The sequence below is a fragment of the Bombus pascuorum genome, chromosome 9, assembly GCF_905332965.1.
Source record: "Bombus pascuorum chromosome 9, iyBomPasc1.1, whole genome shotgun sequence".
NCBI classification, from domain to species: Eukaryota; Metazoa; Arthropoda; class Insecta; order Hymenoptera; family Apidae; genus Bombus; species Bombus pascuorum.
Window position 1 is genome coordinate 10,179,880 of NC_083496.1, and position 25,021 is coordinate 10,204,900.

Below are 25,021 nucleotides of genomic sequence, written 5' to 3' on the forward strand. Positions count from 1 at the left end.
GTTAAAGCACAATTTCTAGAATTTCGAAGTTTTCTGCTTCGGTTATTTTTTTTTTAAATGACATTTTTACATATTCGCATTTTAAATCGTTGATGAAACCTGTAGGAAATGTGATGCAACTAAATTTAAAACACCTTCTCTCGTTCGTCGCGGTAATTTAAATTTTGTTGCTAAATTACTTTATTACTATATTTTATTATAAATTATATAAATTATTAATTATTTTATTACTATTATTATTATTATTACATCATCAGTCATATAATTTCTAAAATTCAGATTATAATTCTCTAGGGTGCTAAAAAAATCTTCAGCCCGAGAGAAGCACCAAAATGTCTTAACTCGTTCGAAATTACAGACTCGTGGATAGAGAAGAATGTACTAAAGACTACGTAGGATTTCCAAAATTACCCAATGGCATCGACGACAGCATGATTTGTGCCGTAGACACGAATCTCACGAGGGGAGCAGATGCCTGTCTAGGAGATAGCGGAGGTCCACTGTTACTATTCAGTCAGCAAGGCGTTAAAGTAGTGGGAATTACGGCTTTCGGACAAGCTTGTGGTGGCTCTAAACCCGGTGTCTATACGGCGATATATCCTTATTTAGATTGGATCGAGGAGCAGGTGTGGATAAGAAGCAACGAGAACAACAAAGCTGTCGTGAAGGCTCCGAGTAACAAGAGTGAACCTGTCATAAAACTGTCTTTTATTAATCCTATCTTTAACATCTCGTACACGTCCCACTGAGACATGCCTTATACGTGTTATACATACCTGGGGGATATTCGCGTAGTAGAATTGGATTATGTTACGGAGACAACGGTGTATATCATCTGTTCCATTTTTCCGATTTTCCATCCAATTTAATCGTGCCTTAGATGATCTGTTACATCTGCTGCGTCATATCCGATGCAATCGTATTTTTTTATCGTTAGAAAATTTCTTATTGTTATGTGCGACTTTTTTACACTTACGTTAAAGATTTTCTCAAAACGTTAAAATTCCTCTTTTCGGATTGAAAGTACAGCGAGATTCATAGGCGGAAAATTAAAGGACCGCAGCAGAGTTAATAAATTGTATAGCGATTCGTAAACGAAATTTAGTAACTGAATAATCTACAAAATATTGAAACTTTTTAGTAGAAAAGTTGGTAGAAATTGAAGACCGCAGGGCAAGAACACGAGCTAAGTTACGATTCCCATTTCTTAAGCAAACAGTTTTAAAGTTGTAAATTAATCTCATGTTATCAAAATTGTCTTTGAACTTGATTTTGAAGCTAATTTTACGGATAACTTAAATCAATGTCGTAATATTAAATTATTGAAAGTAATTCAAATATTGCTTACCTTGAATCATACTTCTGTCTGCTTGAGAAATTTATCAATTATATTTTCAAGCCTCAAAGATGAACTTTAATTAAGTATCCGAACCGCTAAATTTCTAGTATATCCAATGTGTGTCATCGAGAAGGAAAGAACGATAGGGAATAAACATTAACAAAACCCTCTTTTATTTATTCACATTCTGTACAAATGTTATTTTACATAATGTCGATAATATCTACCGGACCAGCTCGAATTATTGGCCGGCAATTATGTGATAAGCGTCGATTTGAATATTCTTCAAAGCGAAGTACAGTTATTAAAACCGAGCATAGGCGATCTTGGAATAAAGTAGAAACCGTTGTTGGCGGATAAACGTAAGATGTATTGATTGTATGCTTTTTGTAAAAAATGCAAAGAAAGAAAAAATGCTTTCTAAACGAAATAAAAATATTTTAGACAAATACTGTGAATGGTTAAATACGTCTAACAAGGGCCTCGTATCTTTAAAGTCGTTACTCTTTAAGATATCCAGATGCAAAGAAATACACCAGCACCAAGATTCAAAGCGATTCCATGTAATCTAAGTTTACGATATAAGTTTCCACATTTTCCTCCAAGTGATTAATACATTAAGGACCAAGCGAAATGTAAGATTATTACAAAGCATAAATAAAGATTATTTTATCAAGGTACAATGGCGTGTGAAGATGTTTGAATATTTATAAAAACTTTTTCTGAATGTATCATGTGCGTCATGTGAAAAATCGTGTACGAAATATAGGCGATGTGATACAGCTATCGTGATCACATTGGTGAAGTTTGAAACGAGTCTGAAAATTTACGTACAAGTTACAAGATATTTATAGCAAATATTTTTAATACTAATTATATGTTTTAGACAACTAGTCATACTGTATGCTAATTTTTTTGGTAAACATGTATTTGCAATAAACATCTTGTAACTTTTATATACATTTGAAGTTATATTTTATTATTATAATTATGATAATCGTGTCTTATTATAATGCTAATAAAAGATAAAGTTTGTTATAACACATAATATATTCACAAAAATTTTCTATGAGCCAGGTGTGTAAATACTTGACAAAACTCCATTGTGTAAATTAGAGAGATGAAATCAATCTTCATAACTTAGAAAGGAGATAATTCCTAGTATTATCGTGTAATATTTCAACTTCTTCAAACTTTATCAAAATGTAGGATCTAGATAGAAGAAGAAATACTGTATAAAGAAAATATTTTGCAAGTCTTTGGAATTTTCTTTCGTAATTGCTGTGTTAAAAAATAGAATTCTGTGATATAAATTCCTTAGAATAATTGAAAGTACGTTGACGCAACGTTGGTCCTTAATGATTTAAAATTTCGCAAACCATTGAAATCATTTCAGCACAGATATAGGTGTACAGTTCGTATTTCTCATAAAGGTAAATCGTTAAATCTATTATAGAACATCGAAATTCTTATTTATTCAACGTAGGGTGTACAACGATTATAATACAGTGTACTTGTACGCAATGTAATACTGTTAACGATCAGGTGCAATTGTATATATGTATTTTAATTTACAGCCTAACGAACGAGTTCCAAAGAATTTCATTATTCCCGCGGACTCGTTCGTCCGCGATGCGTGATTCAAATGAAATTAATCGGTAGTCGTTTCGTCGATCACTAACACCGTAAAACTTCGTTCACATTAGTCAAGTTACGTGAATTCAAGCCGCTTGAGCTCGAGTAACCTAGTTTCAAGGGAACACCTAAACCAGGTAGAATATTTTTATTAGAAAATAAGAATAAAAAGGAAGTAATTACACTCTTGTTCATAAATATTAAGATACTTGCTGGTTTCGTACGAAACTTTTAATCCGAGGTATAATCTAAAGTCGATTTTATTTAAAGTACCGTGGAAACGATTAATCAGAATTTTATATTCGTGTAGCATAAAGATGCTTCAGATTATTTTAAATCGAGTCGGCTGATGAGGATAAACATAGAAAATTATAAGGATATTTCAACTCGAGTAAATTACACGCTGGTAAAGAGGTAACAAGTTACAGGGATTTAAATTGCTCGAATTCATGCAATTTGACCAATCTGAACAAAGCTTAACTTCTTAACAGTAAAGAGTTTCGTGCGTATAGAAAATTGAAAGGAAAGATATTTCCGTCGTATTAACTACGTACGTGTTGCGTTCCCATCACCCATAGACATCTTCCACTCTCATATCAATGCAATTTAATTTTCTAATCAATTTGAAAAATCCTCTGAACAAAAGTTATTCGACATATAACATTTCACTAGCAAAGAAAGAAAATTGATTTGTTATACGATTAGGTAATACAAGTTAATTGATCGAATTATGATAGTATGTCTATAAAATCAATCAACAATTCTCTATCATATCGTTCTTCATCTTGAACTTCATCGATTCATCCAATACAAACTATAGTAATACGAAAAATTAGTTTTCTCAAAAAGACACGTTTCGGAAGGGATTTCTAATCTTCAGAGCCTGTCGACGCTAAACGATCCTTGCTACTTAAATCTCAGCTCTTGAATTTTCACCCCCATTTGGTAGCTATCGTGTACAACGATCTGAGAAGTTCCAGCGCCCTGTTATCCGACGCAACAGTCTCGTCCTCCTGCAAAGAATTATTTTCATCCAACGTTGCGCTCTTCTCTGATCGTCTCACGATGCTCGCCGAATTTTCCGTAGTTGTTCGAAACTTGCGGCTCTTTCTACTCCTAAATGTGGTCACCGGTGGATCCGTGACTAATGGAGCGATCGAGGCACTTTTTGCGTAATTAATCGACCTAACAGCAGGCAGACTAAGCTGATTAATTCCGGCCACCGCGTTCTTCGATTCCTCCGACGAAAATTCGTTCACGGGCAATCTAAGCAACGCGTTTAGCAATTCTTCCCTTTCACGTTGCAACGTTTTATTCGCTGGATCGCTGCAGTGTCGTATTAAAAGTAGAACGAGTTGTCGAACAGTCTCGTTGTTATCCGCCTGTTTCATCACCCTCATCAACGTGTTAGTACTGGAATCGTTTAATTTACCGAACAGTTTCTCAGCAATTTCGTTCTCTGTTCCATTTAACTTAGTCGTAGCCACTGTATAAGGCAATAAAGAAGTCACCAGGGTGTCATGAGGCAAAGACTTCGTCGACGTGATAGAAGACGTTATGGTCGTCGTGATACTGCTGCGTGTGGTTATCATTGGTTTCGGTGTCGCGGTGTTTTCAGCTGTTGACAAAGTAAACGATGTTGGGAGCAGAGAAAATGTCGTAGGCGAATCTTTATCCCTGGACAATCTCTGCGATGAAAACAGGACATCTTCTTCGCTAATGAATGATTCGTCTGAACTACTCGATACATCTTCACCCAGAGAAGGCGTGTTTTCATAATCTACTCTTTCTCGACTATCAGTGACGCTAAACGTTCCTGTTGTAACAGTGGACCCAAGGTCTGACTCTAAATCGTGATTAATTCTCTGAGGATCGACGAACACCGAAGTCTCCCATAAATGAGTAACAGCTGGAGACGAAGTCCAGTGGTCACTGTCTAATATCTTTGAATCTTCCTTCTGATCTACGGACTCGAAGGAATCGTTAGAATCGTCATTTGCGCAAGGCGTAGTGTCTATGCTATTTGTAGTGGAGGTTGTTAGTTCAGTAACAGCAGCTGTGGTTGTTATAGGTTTCTCTGTTGTCTCGATATTATGCTCGTCCACGCGATTGTAAAGATTTCTAAACTTCATGTAACTGCTTCGTAACGTAGGCAGGGAAATTTCAATTGGTTTCGGTTCGGCTAATAACGACTTATGACGGGGAATTTTATGAGGCTGATTTGTAGAGGTTTCGTAACTCGTGGTTGAATCAAATGTAGTCGATCGGACGCTATGCGTGGACATAGGTGTGCTAGAATAACTTTCATGCCTCAACGACCCGAGAATTTTATCATTATCCTTTCGAATCGTCTCTGGATAATCGTCGAAAAACGGAGGATTCAATTGTTGCTCAGGTTTCTTACTCGTTGACTTTTTGTTCCAATTGTAGGTAACCATGTGTACGAACACAGATGGAGAGGGAGGTGTCGGTGAAACGACGTAATTGTCGCTTATGGGAGTGCTGGCGAATAATTTGTCGAGTGATTCAGTGACAGTCGTGACGCTGTTATTCTGGAAACCCCCAACGCGGTTTTGATTCCCAGTATCATCGGACGAAACGTAGCTACTTGTCACCGCTGACTCGACGTTTCCTTTGTCCACCTCGTTATTCTGATTGTAGAATCCGCTCGAATCATACGGTGTACTGTTTGGCTCTAAAGTGTACGTGCTCTCTGTTGGAGGAACGGAAGTCTCGAAATACGTGCTAGTCACAGGACTCAACGATATCAAGTTGGTACTGTACTCAAACCCATCTTGAGAAAATACTTTGGGAGTAGTGTAGTAAGTGCTTCCTGATGTGCTAAAAGTATCGTAAACGCTCTCTTGAGTCGTAGTGGTTGGTGGTTCAAAGGTGGTAGGATAAATGGTAGTTAATTTCTGTCTTATATCGTTACCATCATCGGAGAAATCCAGAACTTCGTCTCTTTCTCTGGTCGGGGAAGTGTTATCTTCATCTTCGATCAGATAGGGAGTAGTAGTGCTCCATAAATCATTTTCTTCCGTAGTTTTAGATGGCTCGGTCGGTCTGATCTCTGTTAACACCTTCTTAAACGATTCTGGATCCAATAAATAGGCGGACAGAGCATGTGTGAACACTTGAGCCAGCTCTCGAAGTCTAGTACTGTTAGTCTTTCGAAGATTATCCAAGGACCCCCCGCTTTGTTGGAGCTCTAAATCATCGTTATAATCCTCTCTGTAACCGCTAGAATTGTCCAGACGATCTTCCGTAGTCACATTATTCGTCTCCACCTCTTCGTTCAATTTAAATAATTCCGTGTACGAATCGATAGTGTGCCTGGTTAGAAGACTGGTCGGCACTTGGACAGTTCCATTACTCTTCTTCGAAAGTGCCGATTCCTCTACATCCTCTGCAGACTCTATATTTATAGAGGAATCCGTAGTTTCGTTCGAATCAAAGTTCTCTGTGACTGTAGAGAAATAGAGAGCCAGAGAGTGTAACGTTGAAGGAGCTGGAGGGACGGAAACGTTCGACGCCCTCTCATTTTCTTTCGACGCTTCCGACAAACTAGGTACACTATGCTCGAGATTCTTCAAAGAGTGTAACATACTCAACGCGTGCTCTCTTTCGGAAAATCGCGCTGCATTCGACCTAATCTTACTCGACGACGTCGGAGTAGGATATTTTAGTTTTGGTATCAGAGTTCTCGGAGAAGTATAAGTCGTCGTATAAGTGGGCACCGTGGGAGTATATGGAGTTGGTTTTGAAGTGGTACTGCTAGAACTGTACGCGTAGTTTCTTGTAAACGGAATATAAGGACCTAGTGTAGACATCACTTTACCTTGTTTGTACGTGAAACTTCTATCGTAAGGACTCAAATCCTTCTCGGTCACGGTGTTCTGTTGATAAGCCAGAGTGCTTCTAAAAGGTTTCTCTGTGGTTGTGCTGATCAAATTTTGTCGATAGCCTGGAGATACCGTGGAGGGGTTCTTGCTGGTCGGTATAGAATCGTTGTTTAACCTATTAGACTGGCTATCGATCGTGGTTCGAGCCGCTGGTCTCTCTGTGCTGCGTCCAAAATTGCTGCTACGGAAAGATGCAGTTGGTGTGGGAGAAAAGTAGCTTGTAGTATATCTCTGCTGCGAAGAACTCGGTGTTATAGTGTTTTGACGATGGACATCTGTGGTCACGTAGGAACGAGTCGTAGGAGGAACTGTTCCTGTGTTCCCGATAGTTGGTCTATTATTATCCCTATTATCGTTACCATCGTAATAATTCTTGTCAACGAAGCTGCTTCGTGCGTTAGTCCCTATAGTTTTCGCGTTTCCACGATACTCGTAGTTGCTATTAGCAAACAGAAGCGATTCGGTGATCGGTTGAGTATCAGAATAAGTAGATGGATTCGTTAGAAGACTACTTTCGGTGGTAATCTCGTCGTTACACGGGGGAGTAGCAGTAACCGTCGAATATTGCGTCGTCATCTCATAATAAGTAGACGTCGTATCTGTAAACGATGGGTAATCGTTCCTCTGCGTAGATACGTCGTTTTCATTATCCCGTCTCCACGTGGTCGAATCATAAATAGAATTTCTCGTAGTAGAATCACGATTAATGTATAATTGATAGTAATACTGGTGCGTATTTCCAGTGTTTTCGTTGAACCGATTCCCACGATTGCCAACGAACGCTGCGCTTTCTGCGAATTGCTGAGACTCTTTCACGGGGCTTGTATTACTTCCTCTGAATGTAGTTGACTCTGTATAAGCTGGCGTGACCCTTTGCGAAGAAGTAGAGTTACTCCTATTCAGACCTTTAAACTTCAATCTTTTCAAAGCTCCTTTGTCATCACGTTGACTATTCGAGTTTCTGTTCGTAACGTAGTAATTTTGAGCCTTTTTCGGGGTGCTATAATAATCTTGACTGGTCGTCGAATATCTATTCACGTTCCCTTCGTCGGTGTTTCTTGTAAATTGATTGAATTGCTGTTTCAAGTTGGAAGGTTGATTGTTCGATTGAAATCCATTGCCACCAAATAGCTGATTACCATCTCTTTGTGAGTTTGATTCTTGACTGAAATTGTTGCCCGAGTCAAAGTGTCGAGAGGACTTGATTCTTTCTCTGTTTGGTTGGACCTGATTTTCTTGCGGAGGCTCTTCATACGGTTTAATCCTTCCGTTTTGTTTACCATCGTAACTGAGATTCTGAACGTCGTAATAATCCTGTTGCGCGCCTGATTCGATAGACTGTGGATAGTCTAATTTCGATTTTCGGGACTGGGCCCGTCTTCGTTCTTCTTCGAATAACTGCTCGCTACTTTGCTCGTACAGTTCCGCGGATTTGCTACAGTCCACCTTGAACCACCAATCGCAAATTAGCTGCGATTGTTGAAAGATGGTGCCATTCGGACAAAGAAATGAGATTTTTCGCCCGTTGTCGCAGATATGGAATACCTGAACAGAGAAATGTTCATCGTGATAATTCATTGCTTAATTTTTGTTCATCGTGTACTGTTGGAATACAACGATATTTCACGCACAGGCATAAGTACCCTTACACAGACACCCACACAGGTCATACTCATTACTGTATAGAGAGTGGGGCTCAAAATATTTAATCATAAAAGATATAACTTAGAAAACACGAAGCTGGCACCCCGCTGGGGGTAGCCACCCACATGCTATATTTATTTTATTTTATTTTTTTTATTTACCAATAAGATATAACACTTTACCAAATGTCCTTCAGGACAAATTGTAAAAACCAAAATAAAATAAAAAAAAAGAAAAAAATATTTAAGGGATCATGGATCACTACCTACGTCTAGTTTGAGAGTAATTGGCCAACAATCAATAATTCTTGTATACGTTGTTAATTATATTACTCGCTTATATACATCAAGTTCTGTAGTTCTGTTTAATAAACATCACTAAATATTATTTCAACATAAACATTGTGTCTTCCACAGATTATTAATCTTAACTTCAAGATTAATAACATGTACCATTTGTATCAACGGAGTCCGTGTAGTTCGACGGTCAAAAAATATGAGAATATGAATGAGAATATAAGAACTAACAATTTTCTTAATCTCTCTTTTAAGAAATAAAATTTAATATGAAGGCCATATCAAACGAACTATGATGACAATTATACCACGTTATTTTCTTAAATCGTTAGGTTTTCCAAAAATAAGCAGTTTACGATAATGGAAGTGAAAAACCCAGTTTCTTCAATTGTCTATTCATCAAAAAGAGCATACATTGACACACAATACATAATTATATATATTCGCAATGTACAATATCTTGTATCTCATAGTCGCATCGACTGTCTGACTCATTTGATTACCAAACATAATCATACGTCGTAATTATCTCTCGTTTTGAATTTTTATTCCACTTTAAACGTGCTTAAAGTCGTCGATACTTTTAATTGAACTTCCTTCATTTAAAAAATGTTTTTTTACTTGGTTGTCTATTTCATAATCTTTTCTTTTTTTTAACTTGGAACAGTTTGACGTTGTTGGCAAAGACAATTTTTAAGAGAAAGTTTCACAAGTTTTACGCGTTAAATGGTCTATTCATCAGTTTGCTCGATTACGCTATCGCGAGACAAGATATCGCGATGTCGTAACGGTGAATCCCGCGTTTGATTAAAGTAATTATATTGCGGCAAGATATATATTAAACCATTTGTTACTTACTTGACAATTCGTTTCCAAGTCAGCATAGTAACCACCTTTCAGACCGCGACAGCTGAACGAAGTGGCTGGAATTGTCGTGAGAGCTGGAAAATCCACTCCTGGCTGTCCTGTCACGCCTAAATTACAAGATCATGTTTCATTGTACGAGTTGATCGTTCCCTTTTAAAAATCCACTGACGTTTTAATTTCCAACAGCGAAATTTCTACTTTATTTATTTTTTCTTTTTCCTTCATAATTCGTGAATACGATGAAAAATGTAAAAAAGTGTGCAGGGATTCCATTAAGCCATGCAAGTTAATTCTTTTACGTGCATTTAAAGCTTCTTGTAGTTGCTCGAAAAATGTTTTATTTCGTGTCGTTCAAAACGATTCTACCGTCTATAGCATATTACCATAATTGTTTATTCTTGTTCTTATAAAACATATTCTTTTTTAATGAATTCATAATCTTGAAACTTTTCCTTTAATTTTGCTACAAATTTTCCAAACAATCTAATATACATACATGTTATTACAAGACTCTATTACAAGACATGAAAGTCAGTATTAATTGATAATTTTATCTTCTTTTCTTCTTCCATCGATCGAGATCGATTTCTGGCGATTACCGTGGTGATCCACGGTATTAGTTGTCACATCGGTCAGTTACAAAGGATATTAACTAGATGCATGCGGTTTATTCTATTGGGATAGAGGAAGCTGAAAGAGAAAGCGGCTGGTGTACTTATGCAGTATTATTAATAATACCCGCTCCTTTGAGCCATTCCTTGAGAAGATCCACATTGCCGAAGAAGACTGGGAAAGAAAGGCGAAGAAAGTATTTTAGAGACAGAACGGAAGAGGGTTAAGAAGTGATACTTTCGGTGTTAATAAGAGTATGGCTTAGAAACCTTGATAAATTTGGTACTCGCCATTCTTCTCAGATGCCAGCCTTTTCACTATTTTTTTCAATGATTCCTCGTTCTCTATGGATGCTTCTATACTGGATAAATCCAACTCTGACGAAAGTTCTGGCAGATTTGCTTTTTTGTTACTAGTTTCTAACTAGAAGTGAAAGCAATTTGTAATGAAATTATATAAAATATTAACGCGTGTTAAGTGTATAATAATTAGACTGAGGATTTTTATGCATTTATTGTTTATGGGAAATTTGAATGTACATAATAATACGCTGCATAAGATAGTAACAATATAAATATTATAATTACGTTAGTACACTTACATATGAATCAGTTAATTATCTATATTAATTAAAACAGCACAATATTTATAAAAATTCGTAAAATGTATAATATACATGGAATATCTAAAGTAAAGTACTCGATATAATACTTAATAGATGAAATAGATCTCTTAAACCATCTTAGAATTAAACAGAAGTTGATTAACTAAAAATCTTGAATTTGAAAGACTTGAAAGTTTTTGAGTTTCGATAGCTTTGAGTTGGAGTATAGCATTTCCAACTATTATTTTAAAAGTATGCATTCGCATAAATATCCGCAGTCTAATAATAATTTTTGTATGACAAGTAGTCTTAGAATATTTGAAAATACTTTGCTATTTTTCTTAACACATTTTTATGACTTCTTTCGTAGTAATAGCAGTGTGAATAAAAGACATTGAATGTAGATGTATGTATTGTTATTTTACACGGTAAAAGCTAGAAAAGTTAATGAGCGATCATAGTCACCTCTGCTTCGCAATTGCTGACCATGAAAGTGACCATTGAACCTGAAAAACCGAGTGAAACGTAAACCTTAAGTATTCAGAAACGAAATTTATTATCAATTCCTCGAAAAATGATATTTTATTTTCTGTGTTTTAACATTCAATAACGCTAACGTAACATCCTCGTAATAAAAATTATACATATATATACGCATGTAGATTAAAACATATCGAGAGAAATCGAGAGATACTCTAATCATACTTACATAAAAATATGATTACTTCGAGATATGCCATTCTCGATAAATTCTTGTGCATGATTCTGTAACAAGATATAAGCAAATTCTTTGATACTTGTATATCTCTTTTTGTTATCTCAGATCAATAGAATTTCTTCGTAAGAAAAATATCAAGTATTAGAATGAGTAATAAGTTCAGTCACAATTTCTTGAGAAAACACGTCAAGTGTTATTAATTTCATATGAAATCTATCTATATAGTTAAAGAGATTTTGTTTATCCCATTTCTTTATAAATTTATCTTATTTTGTCTTTCGTCGAAAAATTCACACGTAGATATTTCTACATTCTTAATTTATTATATCATTCTTTGCAATGTGTACAGTGGTGAAAAGCTATTTTTTGCTAAAGCGAACTTATTACTCAATTCAATACATATACAATATATGCCATATACACATATAAGAAATAATAATGTTGTTATCTATAAGATCAAAATAAATACAAATATTCTGTTATTTCTAGATATATTTAAAAACGATATAAAAAAATGAAAATATAATAAAAGCTTAAATTTTCAAAAGAAAAAAAGAAGCCACTGCCGAAACCCGGGATCGAACCAGGGACATTTAGATCTTCAGTCTAACGCTCTCCCAACTGAGCTATTTCGGCGTTGAAAGAACGTCTCTCTATAGCTAATAACATGCAATTTGATCAGTACCTTCTATTAAAAATATTTAAATAAAAGTTATTTTAGAATCTAAACTAATAATTTAGATTATAATTAAATTTCATAAGATACTGTTCTAACAATAAAGGTTTTCATGAAATGAAACTTTAAGTAAAGAGATGACATTTAATCGTTTAGATTTCATACTATACATAAGTCTTATACATTCTCGTGAACTATTAACGAGAATAAATAAAATACCAAGAACCTTGCTTAATCGTGATAATAATCTCGTAAGATTTATGTAGAAACATATTTTATAATTGCTCATGGAGTTATTATTATCTTAATAAAATCTTCGATGGTAATAATTTTTATTACTATTTTATTATTATTCTTTTATTAGGTCTATAATTAATAGAAGATTTAAGTATCTTTATTTTGCAAACAAATTTACGGAAAAACACGATTGGAACAGATAATAATATATACATAACAATAAAAGGTAATAATAAAATATATGAGAAGAAAGCAGCTAAAAACGAAGAATAAGATAAGAATATCAAAATTCTATGAAGTAGTCGCTAAAAATATGAACATAGTACGTGACATAATAATCTATTTATATCAGATACAATTTTCTTATTTATTATTATCTCGCCGGGAATAAAATATTCGAATACTCGCCGTAGAAAATTTATCTGATATACAAAGCTTTTCGATTAATACTGCAATGATACGCGATTCATCATGATATTAAGTATAGTGTTCTTTATAATATTCCATTTCCTTATCTATACTCATAAAAACATGAATTTGCATGAATATCCACAATCTATTTGTTAAGCATAAACTACTTCCTACAGACCACATATATTACGTACATTCTATGTATTTTTCAGAACACTAAAAATGCAGTTATCGTTTTCTCAATAAATTCCTACCCGATAAGATCAATCAATTATTTTCCTCCAACTAAAAAAAAGAAACAAAAAAAACAGAAAATAAGCAGCAAATAAATTATCATAACTCCTCGATAACGTTTCATGATCCTTCTACGCTCATCTCACTTACACGTAAATCAATGATAAACGGCCAATTCGAATTTACTAGAAGAAAACGGCCCGTTCGATCGCGATGATACGATCGGCGAAGGACTCGTGCGCGAACGTAGCTCGTGATTACCCGTGAAAGCGATTATCCTAATCAAATCCCTGGCCGTGGTAATGGGGTTTCCATTACGCCGCAATCCGCGACGAGTAGAAACACCACGTCACGATATCGGCCGTGGCTCAGTGACATTCAATCGAACATGAAATATGCCAGCCTCGTTGTCGGAAGAAACAGATAGCCCCAACGTGTTCGTCTTATTCCTCTCTTCATCTTCCTCTTCGTCTTTGTCGTCGTAGCGGGTGACGCAACCCCGAAGACGGTAGAGAATATCTTGTTCATTCTCACGGTTCACCGATTCACCGGACTTTCAAAATGATTACGGTAGTCATTAAGTTGCTGGTTGGCATTTGATGCGACGCGCAATTTATGGTTAATCCTTTGGGCAAACCGCGATGAGTATTATAACGAAGTACTTTCACTCTCTCTCGGTTTGCAACGCGCGGACTCCTCTCTCATTCGATATGAATCCGGCTCGTTGTCGTTTCACCTCGTCGATAACCGGATTCGTAGCTTATTGCTTCCTTTCCGTTAATTGATATTGACTGTTTAACGATCGCCACGAATTCCTACGACCGTGTCGAACGATCATTTTAACGGAATTTCGTTCCTCTTCCATTATAGCGTACGATAAGCTATCTTCTTTTGTTAATAACGTTTGTTTGTATCTAGTTAATAACTTTTGTTAATAAAGTTTGTTTTTATCTGTCATTTCTTAATTCCTTCATTTTTCAAGACTACAGTGACTAATAAGAGACACCGTAGATTGCTGGTGATTATGCAAATTCAGATTTTTGTGATCATAGATTAAGGAAGTGGAATCTAAACAGAAGATTAGATATTGCTTTATTTTAGACGTGCAGTCTGTGCATTTTTGCATATTTAAATTACGCATAAGTACTTGAACATCCGCAGTCTACTTATATAACGATATAACGAACTATATATAACGATCATTCATAACGCGTTAGGAGTTGTGTATGGTTTTGATTTCAATTACCACGATGTTCAATAACGAATACGATATCGCGTTAACAAATAGTAACTCGAATTTATTTTTGCTTCTTTTTCTTCTTGTTGGAAGTCGGAAGTTGAAAAATCAATTTGTACTTCGTAATGTACGTGCACTAACACCGTTGCGTTCCTTCAATCATTTCCGATCCAATTACGTTTTTCTATCATTAAAACAAAAATATTTGAAATTGAGATACGAAGGAATCGTCGTTGGTACGATTTTTCGTTTCAATTTTATGTCAAAGTTTTACTCAAGCTATTTGTTATTAAATCAAGTTCAACTGAATTAATTTTAATCGCTGCAGGTACAAGTACGATATAATTCATTTCTACCAAAAATGAAACGGCACATAAAGAGATAGGGAATTATTAAATAAAAATATTATCGTTTCCAAAAAATTAAGCGTATCGCGTGTCAAGTTAACTTACTTTCCCGATTAGTAGATTAAAATATTAAATATCGTTGAAACATAGAAATTTTAGGACCGCAAAAGACTTAACAAAGTATCGATAAAAACTTGTGACTAACTCTGTTGAGCACGATCATCGCTCATCGGTGTATTATTAAAATTGTACGTGTTCTAACGAAACGAGAAGGATGGCTATTGCAAACATAACTCTATTAAAAAGTTCCCTGCATTATGGGACGAGTCCACGGTCTCGCAACGATTATCCCCCGTCCTAGATAATTCCTAATTATTATAATTCTCGTCGAAACTTCGACTTGATTGACTTGACTTCGTCTAATAAAGGAGTATTTCGAATTTTCAGCGATCGATCCCTATAGTATCGCTATAGCAGAAGGGAAGCCTACTGCAGGGCACGGGCGGATAGTGATGTTGAAACAATAGCCGGCAGATAGCGAAATAAAACTTGGCGTCTTAACGAGCGCGTACTCGCATACGTACCGCCTTCCTCTTTTGTAATGCTAATTCAAAGGAGGCAATTATTTCAGGAGTAACTGGTAACCTTCTAGTTTCTCGAACGACAGTAAGTATCATCTTTAGTAACCGAAGAATAGGTGCGAAAATGACCGTGTTATTATGTGCTACATTTAATGAAAAATGAGAAAATTCGAAGAATAAATATATATACTCTATTTAGAAATTGTCTTTAAAAATGATATAACTTCACTTTCAATAATTTCTAATATTTATCTAATATTCTATATTTTTAATATTACTGGATGTAATTTTCAAGTTTAATTAAACATTTCTAATAATTAAACTGCGTTGTGTTCATGGAGATTCAAATTCCTATGAAGATAATAAGGTAAATAAAGAAATGGAACATAAATAACATTAAATAACACTAAATTAAATTAAATGAGATATATGGAAGCTAAATTTGTTTCATCCAACAAATATTACAACAAACATTTCACTTTCGATGTTTTATATATCTTTGCATGTTATATTGCATTCTGCGGATCTTTTCAAATGTAAATGTCTCGTAAATGTATAAAAATCTGCAATGTAATAATAATTGTGGATCAATGTCTCTTATTAAATATACGCACGAATATAAATATGAATACTTTCATAAAATCCCTCTTTAAGCGTGATATTAATTTTCAATAATTTACTATTTTTACCACTCCTTTTTGATGTTAAATATATTAAAACATTGCTTTAAATACGTCAAGATAAGCGGAACGGGAATGGTTTTAGCCAATTAAAGAGACAAGATAACATTGGTAATACGTGTACGGTAATAAGTATTATTATCGGAATTATAATCGTGATTAAACAATCGCAGAGGGGAGCTGCGGTTCTTTTCATTAAGTCACACGTTCGTTTCCGGTTATTTTGTTCACCTTTGCACACTCAAAATCTAACAAGGCGATACAGGAGAGCATCGCGTTAAGGTAACAATCGAATGAACGAATCAAGTTGTCAGATATTATCACAAACACTGGCTGCGTGTTACGAGAAACAGATTACTTTTCCCAATGAAGTTGAATCGGGAAAGTAAAGATCGTAAGGCTGCTTTGGAAGACAAGACCGGTTGATTAAACGAAAATCTTTATTCGTCGACTTTTATGTAGAGCAAGGTACAAAGTCGATAATAGAAAAACCTAAATTACGCAAAACCTGAAAGAAGACATTGATCTTCTTACGTTTTCTTCATGTCCTTTACTTGTCTCCTATCTCCGGCACAAAGTTTGCTTTACAATCATTAATCTTACGCTAAACTGTTACGTTATAACTAATAGTCTTTCGGCATGTCGGCTGGATAGTTCTACTCTATTATCTTATCAAGATGTTGAAATCATTTAATGGCTGTCTTGCGAGAAACTTGGACAGACGATTACAGGATTCAATTGACTTTTCGATCGTTAGCTTAATGATTAAGTTAAAACGATTCGTGATAGCTCTCGGATATACTATTGAAACTGGAGAATTTTTGGAGAAGAGATCTCTTTCCTTTCTTTTATCTTTATATGATTGCTTATAGTCAAGTCAAACGTTATAATATGTCGTTAGATACTCAGTTGAGATCATAGGTCAAATTTGACAATTTTTGTGAAAAAGTTGGTTCGTTTTAAAAATTTCGACGGCTGAAATGTTTGTTGAAATTGTACAAGTTATCTTTTGCAAAGGAAAAACCAATATTAAAGTATGATCTAACAACAGAAAATTTGTCGCGGTAAATAGGATGAGATGTTTGTTTTAGTTGTTTCTTTATTATTTTTATTTTTCTTTATTATTAAATTGCACGTATATACAGCGGTAAGCAAGTATGTGTTATTATTGATTTTGTCGGTATCATAGAAATATATATCACGTTCAGAGATTTACTGTTGCTTGTTTTAGTTATCTCGTTATTACCTTTAATAAATTACGTATATAGTAATGTTGGAAAAGTATGTATTGTTTGATTTTCTCAGTATCAGAAAAATGTCTTCCACGTTCATTGTTCAAACAACTTGTAAAATTGAAACAAGCAACGAGATCTTTCTCTTCTGCTATTCGTTCAGCTTCGTTGAGGCGAATAATAGCGAAGTTAATTACATGAATCAGCCGTAACATTTTTCGAAGTATTTTGTTACAGTGTAAAAGAAGAAATTTTCCCTTCCATTTAGAAGGTAAAAGTAATCGTTAACTTTGTTCCTCTAATCATGTATTTCTTTGTGTTGATTCATTCATTTAGCTCGTAAACTTTTTTCTCTGATGAAACCATTCCAAATTTTTAAGAATGAAGATTTCATCTTTTTGTTCTGTTTTTTTCTTTTTTAAAGAATTTGATGTCTTATTATTGGACACTAACAAAGAAACCGACGTGTTTTTTGAAATTTTTCCCATGTGTGCGTGCCACCTTACGTAAAGCATTGTATTCATTATGGGAGAGTTCTTGTAACTGCTTGTTTCTTTCGTGACTGAGTTTTGGTGCTATAATCCCTTCGTACCGAGGTATTTGACTTCGTGTCTCTTTCTTCTTTTGTTTCATCCCGATAATACGTGTTTCCTCCGATTACGTGAGATTTCGCGAATATAAATAGAAGGAGAATATTCGTGAAAGATCTGAAGTGCAGAAGCAAAAGTGAGATAATCAGCGAAATTTTCAGTCTTAAATCTTGGCTTCATTTTCTCCAAATTAATATTTCACTCTACGTCAATCTTCATTCAGTTTCCATGACAGATTCATGGAAGATTCCGTGAAGAACAGAAATCGAAGATTTATATATAGAAAATAATCTTCTTAAGGTACAGCAGTAATAAATTTCAGAAATTGTAAAAGTAATTGTTATACTGTCGTAAATACTAAGACATCTATCAGTTACATAGCGAAAAATTCGGATAGAATTGATTTTATGTAGTATTACATCGTATATTCTAAATAAAGCATATGTATACGTACAATGCGAGTGAAACAACGGATTTATAACAAAAAGATTGGAAAATAAAAGCAGCGAAAAAGCGTTTGATTTAAACATCAGCAGAATCGTGTTGTACAATTCAAATAACATTAATAGCAAAATTTTACGAGTATCAAATTGCCCGTATCAATCGATATTTACAAGTAAATTTTACAAACTATAAATTATCTGAACAGCCTGTTTAACAAAAAAATTAAAAATTATAAAAAGGAAATCTATAATCTATAGCTTGTAATTTATCAATTGTACAAGAAAATCCAAGTGTTCCAATACCTGTGACCGGCGATGTACATTTTACAACTTTCTCGTTTCTACCGTTACGTCCTTTTACTAAAAAGAAACATAACGACAAACATATGGAACAAAATTCTGTCGGATAAAAAAGAAAGAAAAGGTACAAAAAAAGACATCTACTGTTCGATTCATCCCAGTCGTGTGATACACAAGCATCATGAGAACGCGAGGACGCGCGTGTTTTCGGTTCAGGAAATGCTGAACGCTCGAGATCGTTATAGAGCGGCGCCTTATGAAACATCCTGTTCACGAATATATGTCCGACACATACGAGAAGGCACGGGACTTTCGGTTGTACTCTCGGTGACGGGGAGACAAGCTCGTCGTGTCGGAGAGAAGCGGAAGTGCAAGCCTCCTACCGTCGTTGGCAACGGCGTTTATCGTGTCGCTGTTGACCCTAAGCCACGGAAAATCCGCCCGCGTTTAAGATCCCAACTGCAGAAGAAAGGTCATTTCAGGCCACTCACCGACGCCTTTGCCGGCGAGGAAGATCGTCAGATACCTTCAGAACGAATCTGATTACCGTCCCCGTGGCAAAAGATCTTAGAAAGCGGCGAACCGACCACGGCAACCAATATTGAGTCACGTTGAGACGAGCTGCGAATCTTCCGCACCGAATCGGCACGATCCTCCTTGAGTTAGTAATGCGTTTTCATTGCAATCCAACGCGGCGTTTAACTAACAATTGTCGTTTCAGTCAGTCGGCAATATTCACTAGAGGAATCGTGGCGCTCTATAATTTTCAACGAAATTGTCGCTCGAAACGGAGAATGTCGAAATAATAAATGCTATGATTATCAGCGGGAGAAACGATACTTATTTCGTCAATAATAAATAGATGGAAGTAACTAGAAGATCTCTCGGTTTCAAATTGCTTCTTCGCGGATGTCTATCGTTACAATGGAGGGGCTTTTTTTCAAACTATCGCTTTCGTAAAAGCGTTAATAATAAGCGTTAATAGCCTACTAAATATCGAAAATACGTCGACTAAATGGGGAAATATAAATCGAATCGTGCGTAAATTGATAAAGTCCAACGATGAAAAAAGAGAAATGAGGCTTAAGTTCTTCTCTGAATTGGTTTAATAATAGAATTGCCAAACCTGTCGAAATGACGAGCTGCAGATCCTTTCTCTTTTTTATTATTAAACGTATGAAAGTACTTTCGATAAAATTGACGTTGATTTTTATTGGAATGGAAACATAATTATGGAGACTGTGGAGAGAAGTGGACGATATTTATAAAGTTCTAGACATCAAGACAATGAAGAAAGTTCATGTACAAAAACGTCGTTCCCAACTTTTATATCCCGACGCTGTCGTTCGGACGAAAAAACTTTCAACAGTTTCAACATTTTAATAAGAACTTTAACAATTTCTTCATATTCTCTTCAAACACAAATCTGCAAACGATAAAGAAATACCATTAAGTCGGAAGCAAAACAAAAGAACATAGCAGAGTCAATTATAAACTTTATGCATTTATGAGAAATTTAAAGATGCAAAAATGTACAGAATGCGCGTAATACGCAGAAACATATAAAATATCAAAAGTTCGAAACTCGTTATAACATTTACAGAGTGAAACAGAATTTCCGTGCAGATAGTATTCATAAAAGTATGAGTTTGTATAAATATCCACCGTCTAATTATAATTACCTGATACGTATAGTACATTTAGATACGCGTTAAAGATCAGCAGTTCTAGTGTAAATGCGCTGAGTTACCGAGAGCATTGCCTATCACTAGCAGAGACGGAAGCGCGACGGATGACTTATACGATTTATTGAGCAGACGTTGATCCGGAAGACGAGCCCACTTTCGCCAGCAGAGTAGCGTGCACGGTGTACACCGTAGGCTACCTACGACCTCACAGGACACTAGGCCCGCTTCACACATGCGATTGCGATTCCTCACGGCCTCTCTTTCAGACACCTAAGAAACAGTGATTGTCCTCCGCGTTTTCTCGCGTGATACGAACGTGACGAAGGAGGGTGGCCGCGCTGGTAGTGGAACTATGACATAAGTGAAATTACGAACACACGTGCTACCGGTATACACACGCAGACACTTTCTGCGCCGGCTCTGTCGCGATCCTATCGCGCGCGCTACCGCGATTATCCATTACGGACGTAATCATAAAATAATGAGGATGATTTTCTAGGATACTTATGAAATATTATATTCAGTAAAAAAGAAACTGGTATATCCACAGGGAAATAGGAGAAGAACGAACGGCTCTTATCTCGTGACTTACGTCCTTTCTTCTTCTTCTAAGCAAATTATGACATTGTTCGAGTTACAGGTGTTAAAAATATACAGTGATTATTCATTGTTTTTGAAATGCATAGTGCATCATTTTGAGTTTAATACGGAAGATAGATAATACGTACATTTCCGTATTGGTCTAAAGATTGTTAAGAGGAAAGGGATGTAAAAAGGGGATGCAGGCTCTCTCGATGGTTTCTATCTCGTCTACGAAAACTAGATATCCTATTTTCCCAACGAACGTGATGCTTTCTACGTAATATACGGTAACAATTCAGTTAATTTCTCAGGAACGTAAAATGTTACGTCTTCGAATGCTAATTCATCTCTATCTGCGCCTGAGTATAGTAATGCGTCTTACGTTATTAATCTGTAACCACGGCTTTCTCCGCGAAATTGTTGCTATGTAATAATAGAACAGGAGGAGGAAAAAAATAGAAGAGAGGAAAATGGATTTAGTTTTGCCCGTGGAAACCGGAACTCGGAAGCGAATCTATTCGGCGGATTTATAGGTTCTGACGTGCATGACGTTACCGAGAAACAGCTTGGTAGATGTGTGTTCCTTCCATCGTGAGATACAACGCAATGTCGACCATGGGAACCCCTTTTCTTTATGTTTAATTAATCACAGTCATAATTATGCTGTTCGACGCAGCTATATTGTTTTAAGCCGCTTAGTATTTAAGCCGCTGTTTACGTCATACTTGTAGTGTCACGAAAATGGGTCAATATTGAGAAAAAAATGTTGAATTTGAAAAAAACATATATATATATATATATATTCCATTTAAAAAAAGAAAATATCCAAAAATAAAATGAATCAATGTTAATGACAAATAATAAATTCTCGAAATATATAACATACGTATAATTACACAATATTATATTCTATCTGTAAAGTAGGACGCAGTGTCACGAAAATTAATTATTGGGAAAAACATTATATTTTAAAAGTATATAATATATAATTTTATATCGTTGCATCTGACTTAGAAAATAAATGCTTATCAACGAAGAATTATGTAATTTTCTATCGCGTAAAATACTAACTTACCTGTAGAAAAAATCAAGATTAAAATATTTAGATCGCTATAAAGATAAAAAGCAGTCATTATTCCAGTGATTACATGTTTAGTAAACTACTTTAAATTTAAACGTGGAAATTTATGAGAGAGAATAAAGTTTGGTATAATCAGAGGAGATTATGGCGCATACAAGACCATAACGTCAAGCTCGATATTCGCATACTATGCATTGGGAGCACAAGATACCTTTGCCATCCTTCAGTAGTTTTAACAAAGTTTCTTTCGATCTTCCTGTGCGGAACAACGAAGTTTTCATTCCCGCCATGCCGTAGAAGAATATCAATGAAAGCGGGAAACAAAAGAGGTCTCGGTGAATTGGATCAACGATAAAAGAGGAACAAGGGGTGGTTTCAAAACTTTTTTACTCGGTTTCTCTTTTTTTATGCTATCAATATTGTATATTCTTATAATTTTAGCGGTACATCTTTTTGTTAATCGTCTTTCACGCATTCAACCTCCTTCGTGTCGATTATACGTTCTCGGACTCCAAAAAATAAGGGTTCTTTTTTTGTGCGTTTCACAATCGAGGAACATACCGCACTAATTTTCCCACCGCTACGTATTTTTGTCAATTTTACGATTCTTATAATATATATAACATCTCCATGATATATATATATACACACATAATATTCATTTACTGCTCTCGCAAAATGAAAGTTAAATTGGACAAGGGTCTATGGAGCGGATCGATTAAAAGATATGATCGATGAGAACAGTAACCAATATTAAAATATTCTACGAGGTGATAAACCAGTCATAGATGCGACGAATAAAAACTCGATACAGAGTAGACGCTATACTTCAATAAAACAATCTCGATATTGTCTATACAAATACATCTGCTGTACATACATAAATTACAGAACAATCTATTTGTATCAGGTATGATCAGTAATAGTTTGCTACGATTGTACTTATCATTTATTATCACCATCTAAATCATATCACTTCTTACCTCCTAATTCAGAAGCGTAAACGTAAACAACACGTAAAACATTAACGAGTTACCTTATCCTACGTATATATAGCTAAAGAACATTTCTAAGAAATGACGAAACAGAAAAAAATACCGCTAGTCTCATTCATCAACATCGCACGTTTTCTACGGTTTCTCAAGAAATAGTGTGAAAGCACAATCTCCCACGTTTATTGCAACGCGCGGCGAATCACAACAAATAGAATCAATGCCGAACGATTTATCGTCAATCAAGATTATACATACGTACGTACGTGCGTAACATCCAATATTTCTCTTCTGTCACCCTTGCGAATCACTTTGCTCGTATTCCTACGGAAACAGCTCGAGGATACGATAAACGGCACACATCACCCGCTGACACGGGACGAAACGTTTGATACTTTCGCTCCCGCTTTTAGAATCGTATCACTGATCGAAATATGAAAAATAGAAAATAAAAAATACGACGATGTCCTGCCAACAACGAAGAACAGAGTCGTACGAGCAACAATAGTACCACCGGTACTCCAGAGCAATCGGTGTACATCAAACAAGTTGGATGACGCGCGGACCAGGACCAAGTTGAAGGGTGCGCGTCGCGGACGAAACGTAGGACGATACTGAGGAGCCGTCCGCTAGGCATGCAAACCTCATACCGCGCAAGGATCTCGCGAATCCTCGCTTCTTTGTCCATCGACTGTCACGGCTCGCTATCTCTATTCCACTCTTTCCATTCACGTTTCCAGCTGTTATCCCATCTCGCTTACGCTCGCCCCGCTCACTTCCTCGCTTTCTCGCTTCCTCGCTTCCTCGTTCGAGTTTGCGATCCTCCCTCTGATGTTAACCTCTCGCGCTCTCTTCGTCTCCTAGCTCCCTTGCATAGACGACCCCATACGTATATATGTGTCAGTATGTGTACGTGTGCGTGTACTAGGTGTATCGGACAACCTACCCGGCGAGCGCACGCGCTATACGCGCTGCTTACCTTTTACCATCCTTACCAGAAGAGAACAACCTCACACCCACTCTCACCTTCTCTCTAGGTCCCCCTCCGGCTTCCTCTTTCTATCTCCTTCTGCTCGCATTTCCTGTAACCCTCGCGCGCTCCTTGGTCATCTTCTTCCTATGTGACCCGATGTTATCTGTAATGCTTTCTCTTTTCTTCGTTCCTCAGATACATTTACACCTTGCACAGATTCTAACTCTCACGTTTGCGTGTAAGTAGATATGTAGTACTTGTAGATGTATGGTATCACATCAAGCGTATACGTATAACGTGTATGGCTGAGTAGCTTCTGTTGAGTTGCTCCTACATCTTCGCGTAATCATCGTCTTCCCCCTTTTTAATTCGCTCTCCTCTTTTTTACGCTTCACTCTCGCTCTTCACTCGCTTCGCTCTTTATTACGACTCGTGTCGCAACGCGCCGCTTTAAAGCGTTTTCCTTCGCGTCTCGACCTTCTCTTATCCTGAAAAAATCCTCTACTTCATCCCCAAGGATTTATACCTGTTTTAATGTAGCCCGTTTTAATTACTCTCCGGTTTCTCATTTTCTATGTTTTTTTAATCGCGTCATCCCGCGAGATTTCAACGTATCGCAGATTACCCAAGTTTTCTTCTTTCTCCCCCTTTTGTTACCCGTATAGCTGCTTATATCGCTGTGTTTTTATCGAGATCCTCTAGAAATTTTTCCCGTGAAATCGAGAAACTTCGATCGAGATTACATCTCTCGTTAAACAGACTTTTCGTTAACTCCGAAGAAAGTGAATAGGATGCACGACGGTACGGTTACGCAACAGATGGAAACTTCTCAAGTGACATCGGAAAGAAACAACAACTACAGGCAATGAATTTCTGAATGTATAAACGAATAAATATTTTACATTTCTCGCATCCTTCCCTTAGCGAATTAAACAGAACTCGAGCGGGCGAAGTTAAAAGAGGTTTCTTTCGCTTTTTTAATATTCATTTTGTTCGACGAATATCTTCTTTTTTTTTTTTGTCTTTCTCTTTGCACGAATCTTTCATCTTGAATAAATCGTTGTTAGGTATTCCCAAAGTATGAAGAAACTAGGGAGATTGCGCGTGTTCCTTACGA

The 25,021-nt window shown here is 36.1% G+C and overlaps 2 protein-coding genes and 1 non-coding gene across 5 annotated transcripts in view; 1 reads left to right on the forward strand and 2 right to left on the reverse strand.

The window, feature by feature from the left end:
* Window positions 1-1,788, forward strand: part of LOC132910679 (serine protease snake-like) — a 17,903-nt gene extending 16,115 nt beyond the window's left edge. For both annotated transcript variants that reach the window (XM_060966546.1, XM_060966545.1), the window contains exon 5: window positions 359-1,788. In XM_060966546.1, the coding sequence (XP_060822529.1) occupies window positions 359-749 (391 nt within the window). In that variant the 3' untranslated portion in view covers window positions 750-1,788. The remainder of the gene's footprint in view (window positions 1-358) is intronic.
* LOC132910654 (mucin-3B-like) lies at window positions 1,490-25,013 on the reverse strand. 2 transcript variants are annotated; one of them, XM_060966473.1, is made up of 7 exons: window positions 23,198-25,013; window positions 11,612-11,667; window positions 11,368-11,408; window positions 10,589-10,721; window positions 10,425-10,472; window positions 9,678-9,793; window positions 1,490-8,424 (listed from the first exon to the last, which is right to left on the reverse strand). In XM_060966473.1, the coding sequence occupies exons 1-7, from the start codon at window positions 23,206-23,208 to the stop codon at window positions 3,907-3,909; spliced, it is 4,923 nt and encodes a 1,640-aa protein (XP_060822456.1). In that variant the 5' UTR covers window positions 23,209-25,013; the 3' UTR covers window positions 1,490-3,906. The 2 variants fall into 2 exon arrangements, with proteins under 2 accessions (XP_060822456.1, XP_060822455.1); XM_060966472.1 differs by having other exon boundaries at window positions 10,568-10,721.
* On the reverse strand, window positions 12,184-12,256 carry Trnaf-gaa (transfer RNA phenylalanine (anticodon GAA)). Its single transcript has one exon. It is a non-coding gene; the product is annotated as a tRNA-Phe (tRNA).
* Window positions 25,014-25,021: the final 8 nt, after the last annotated feature.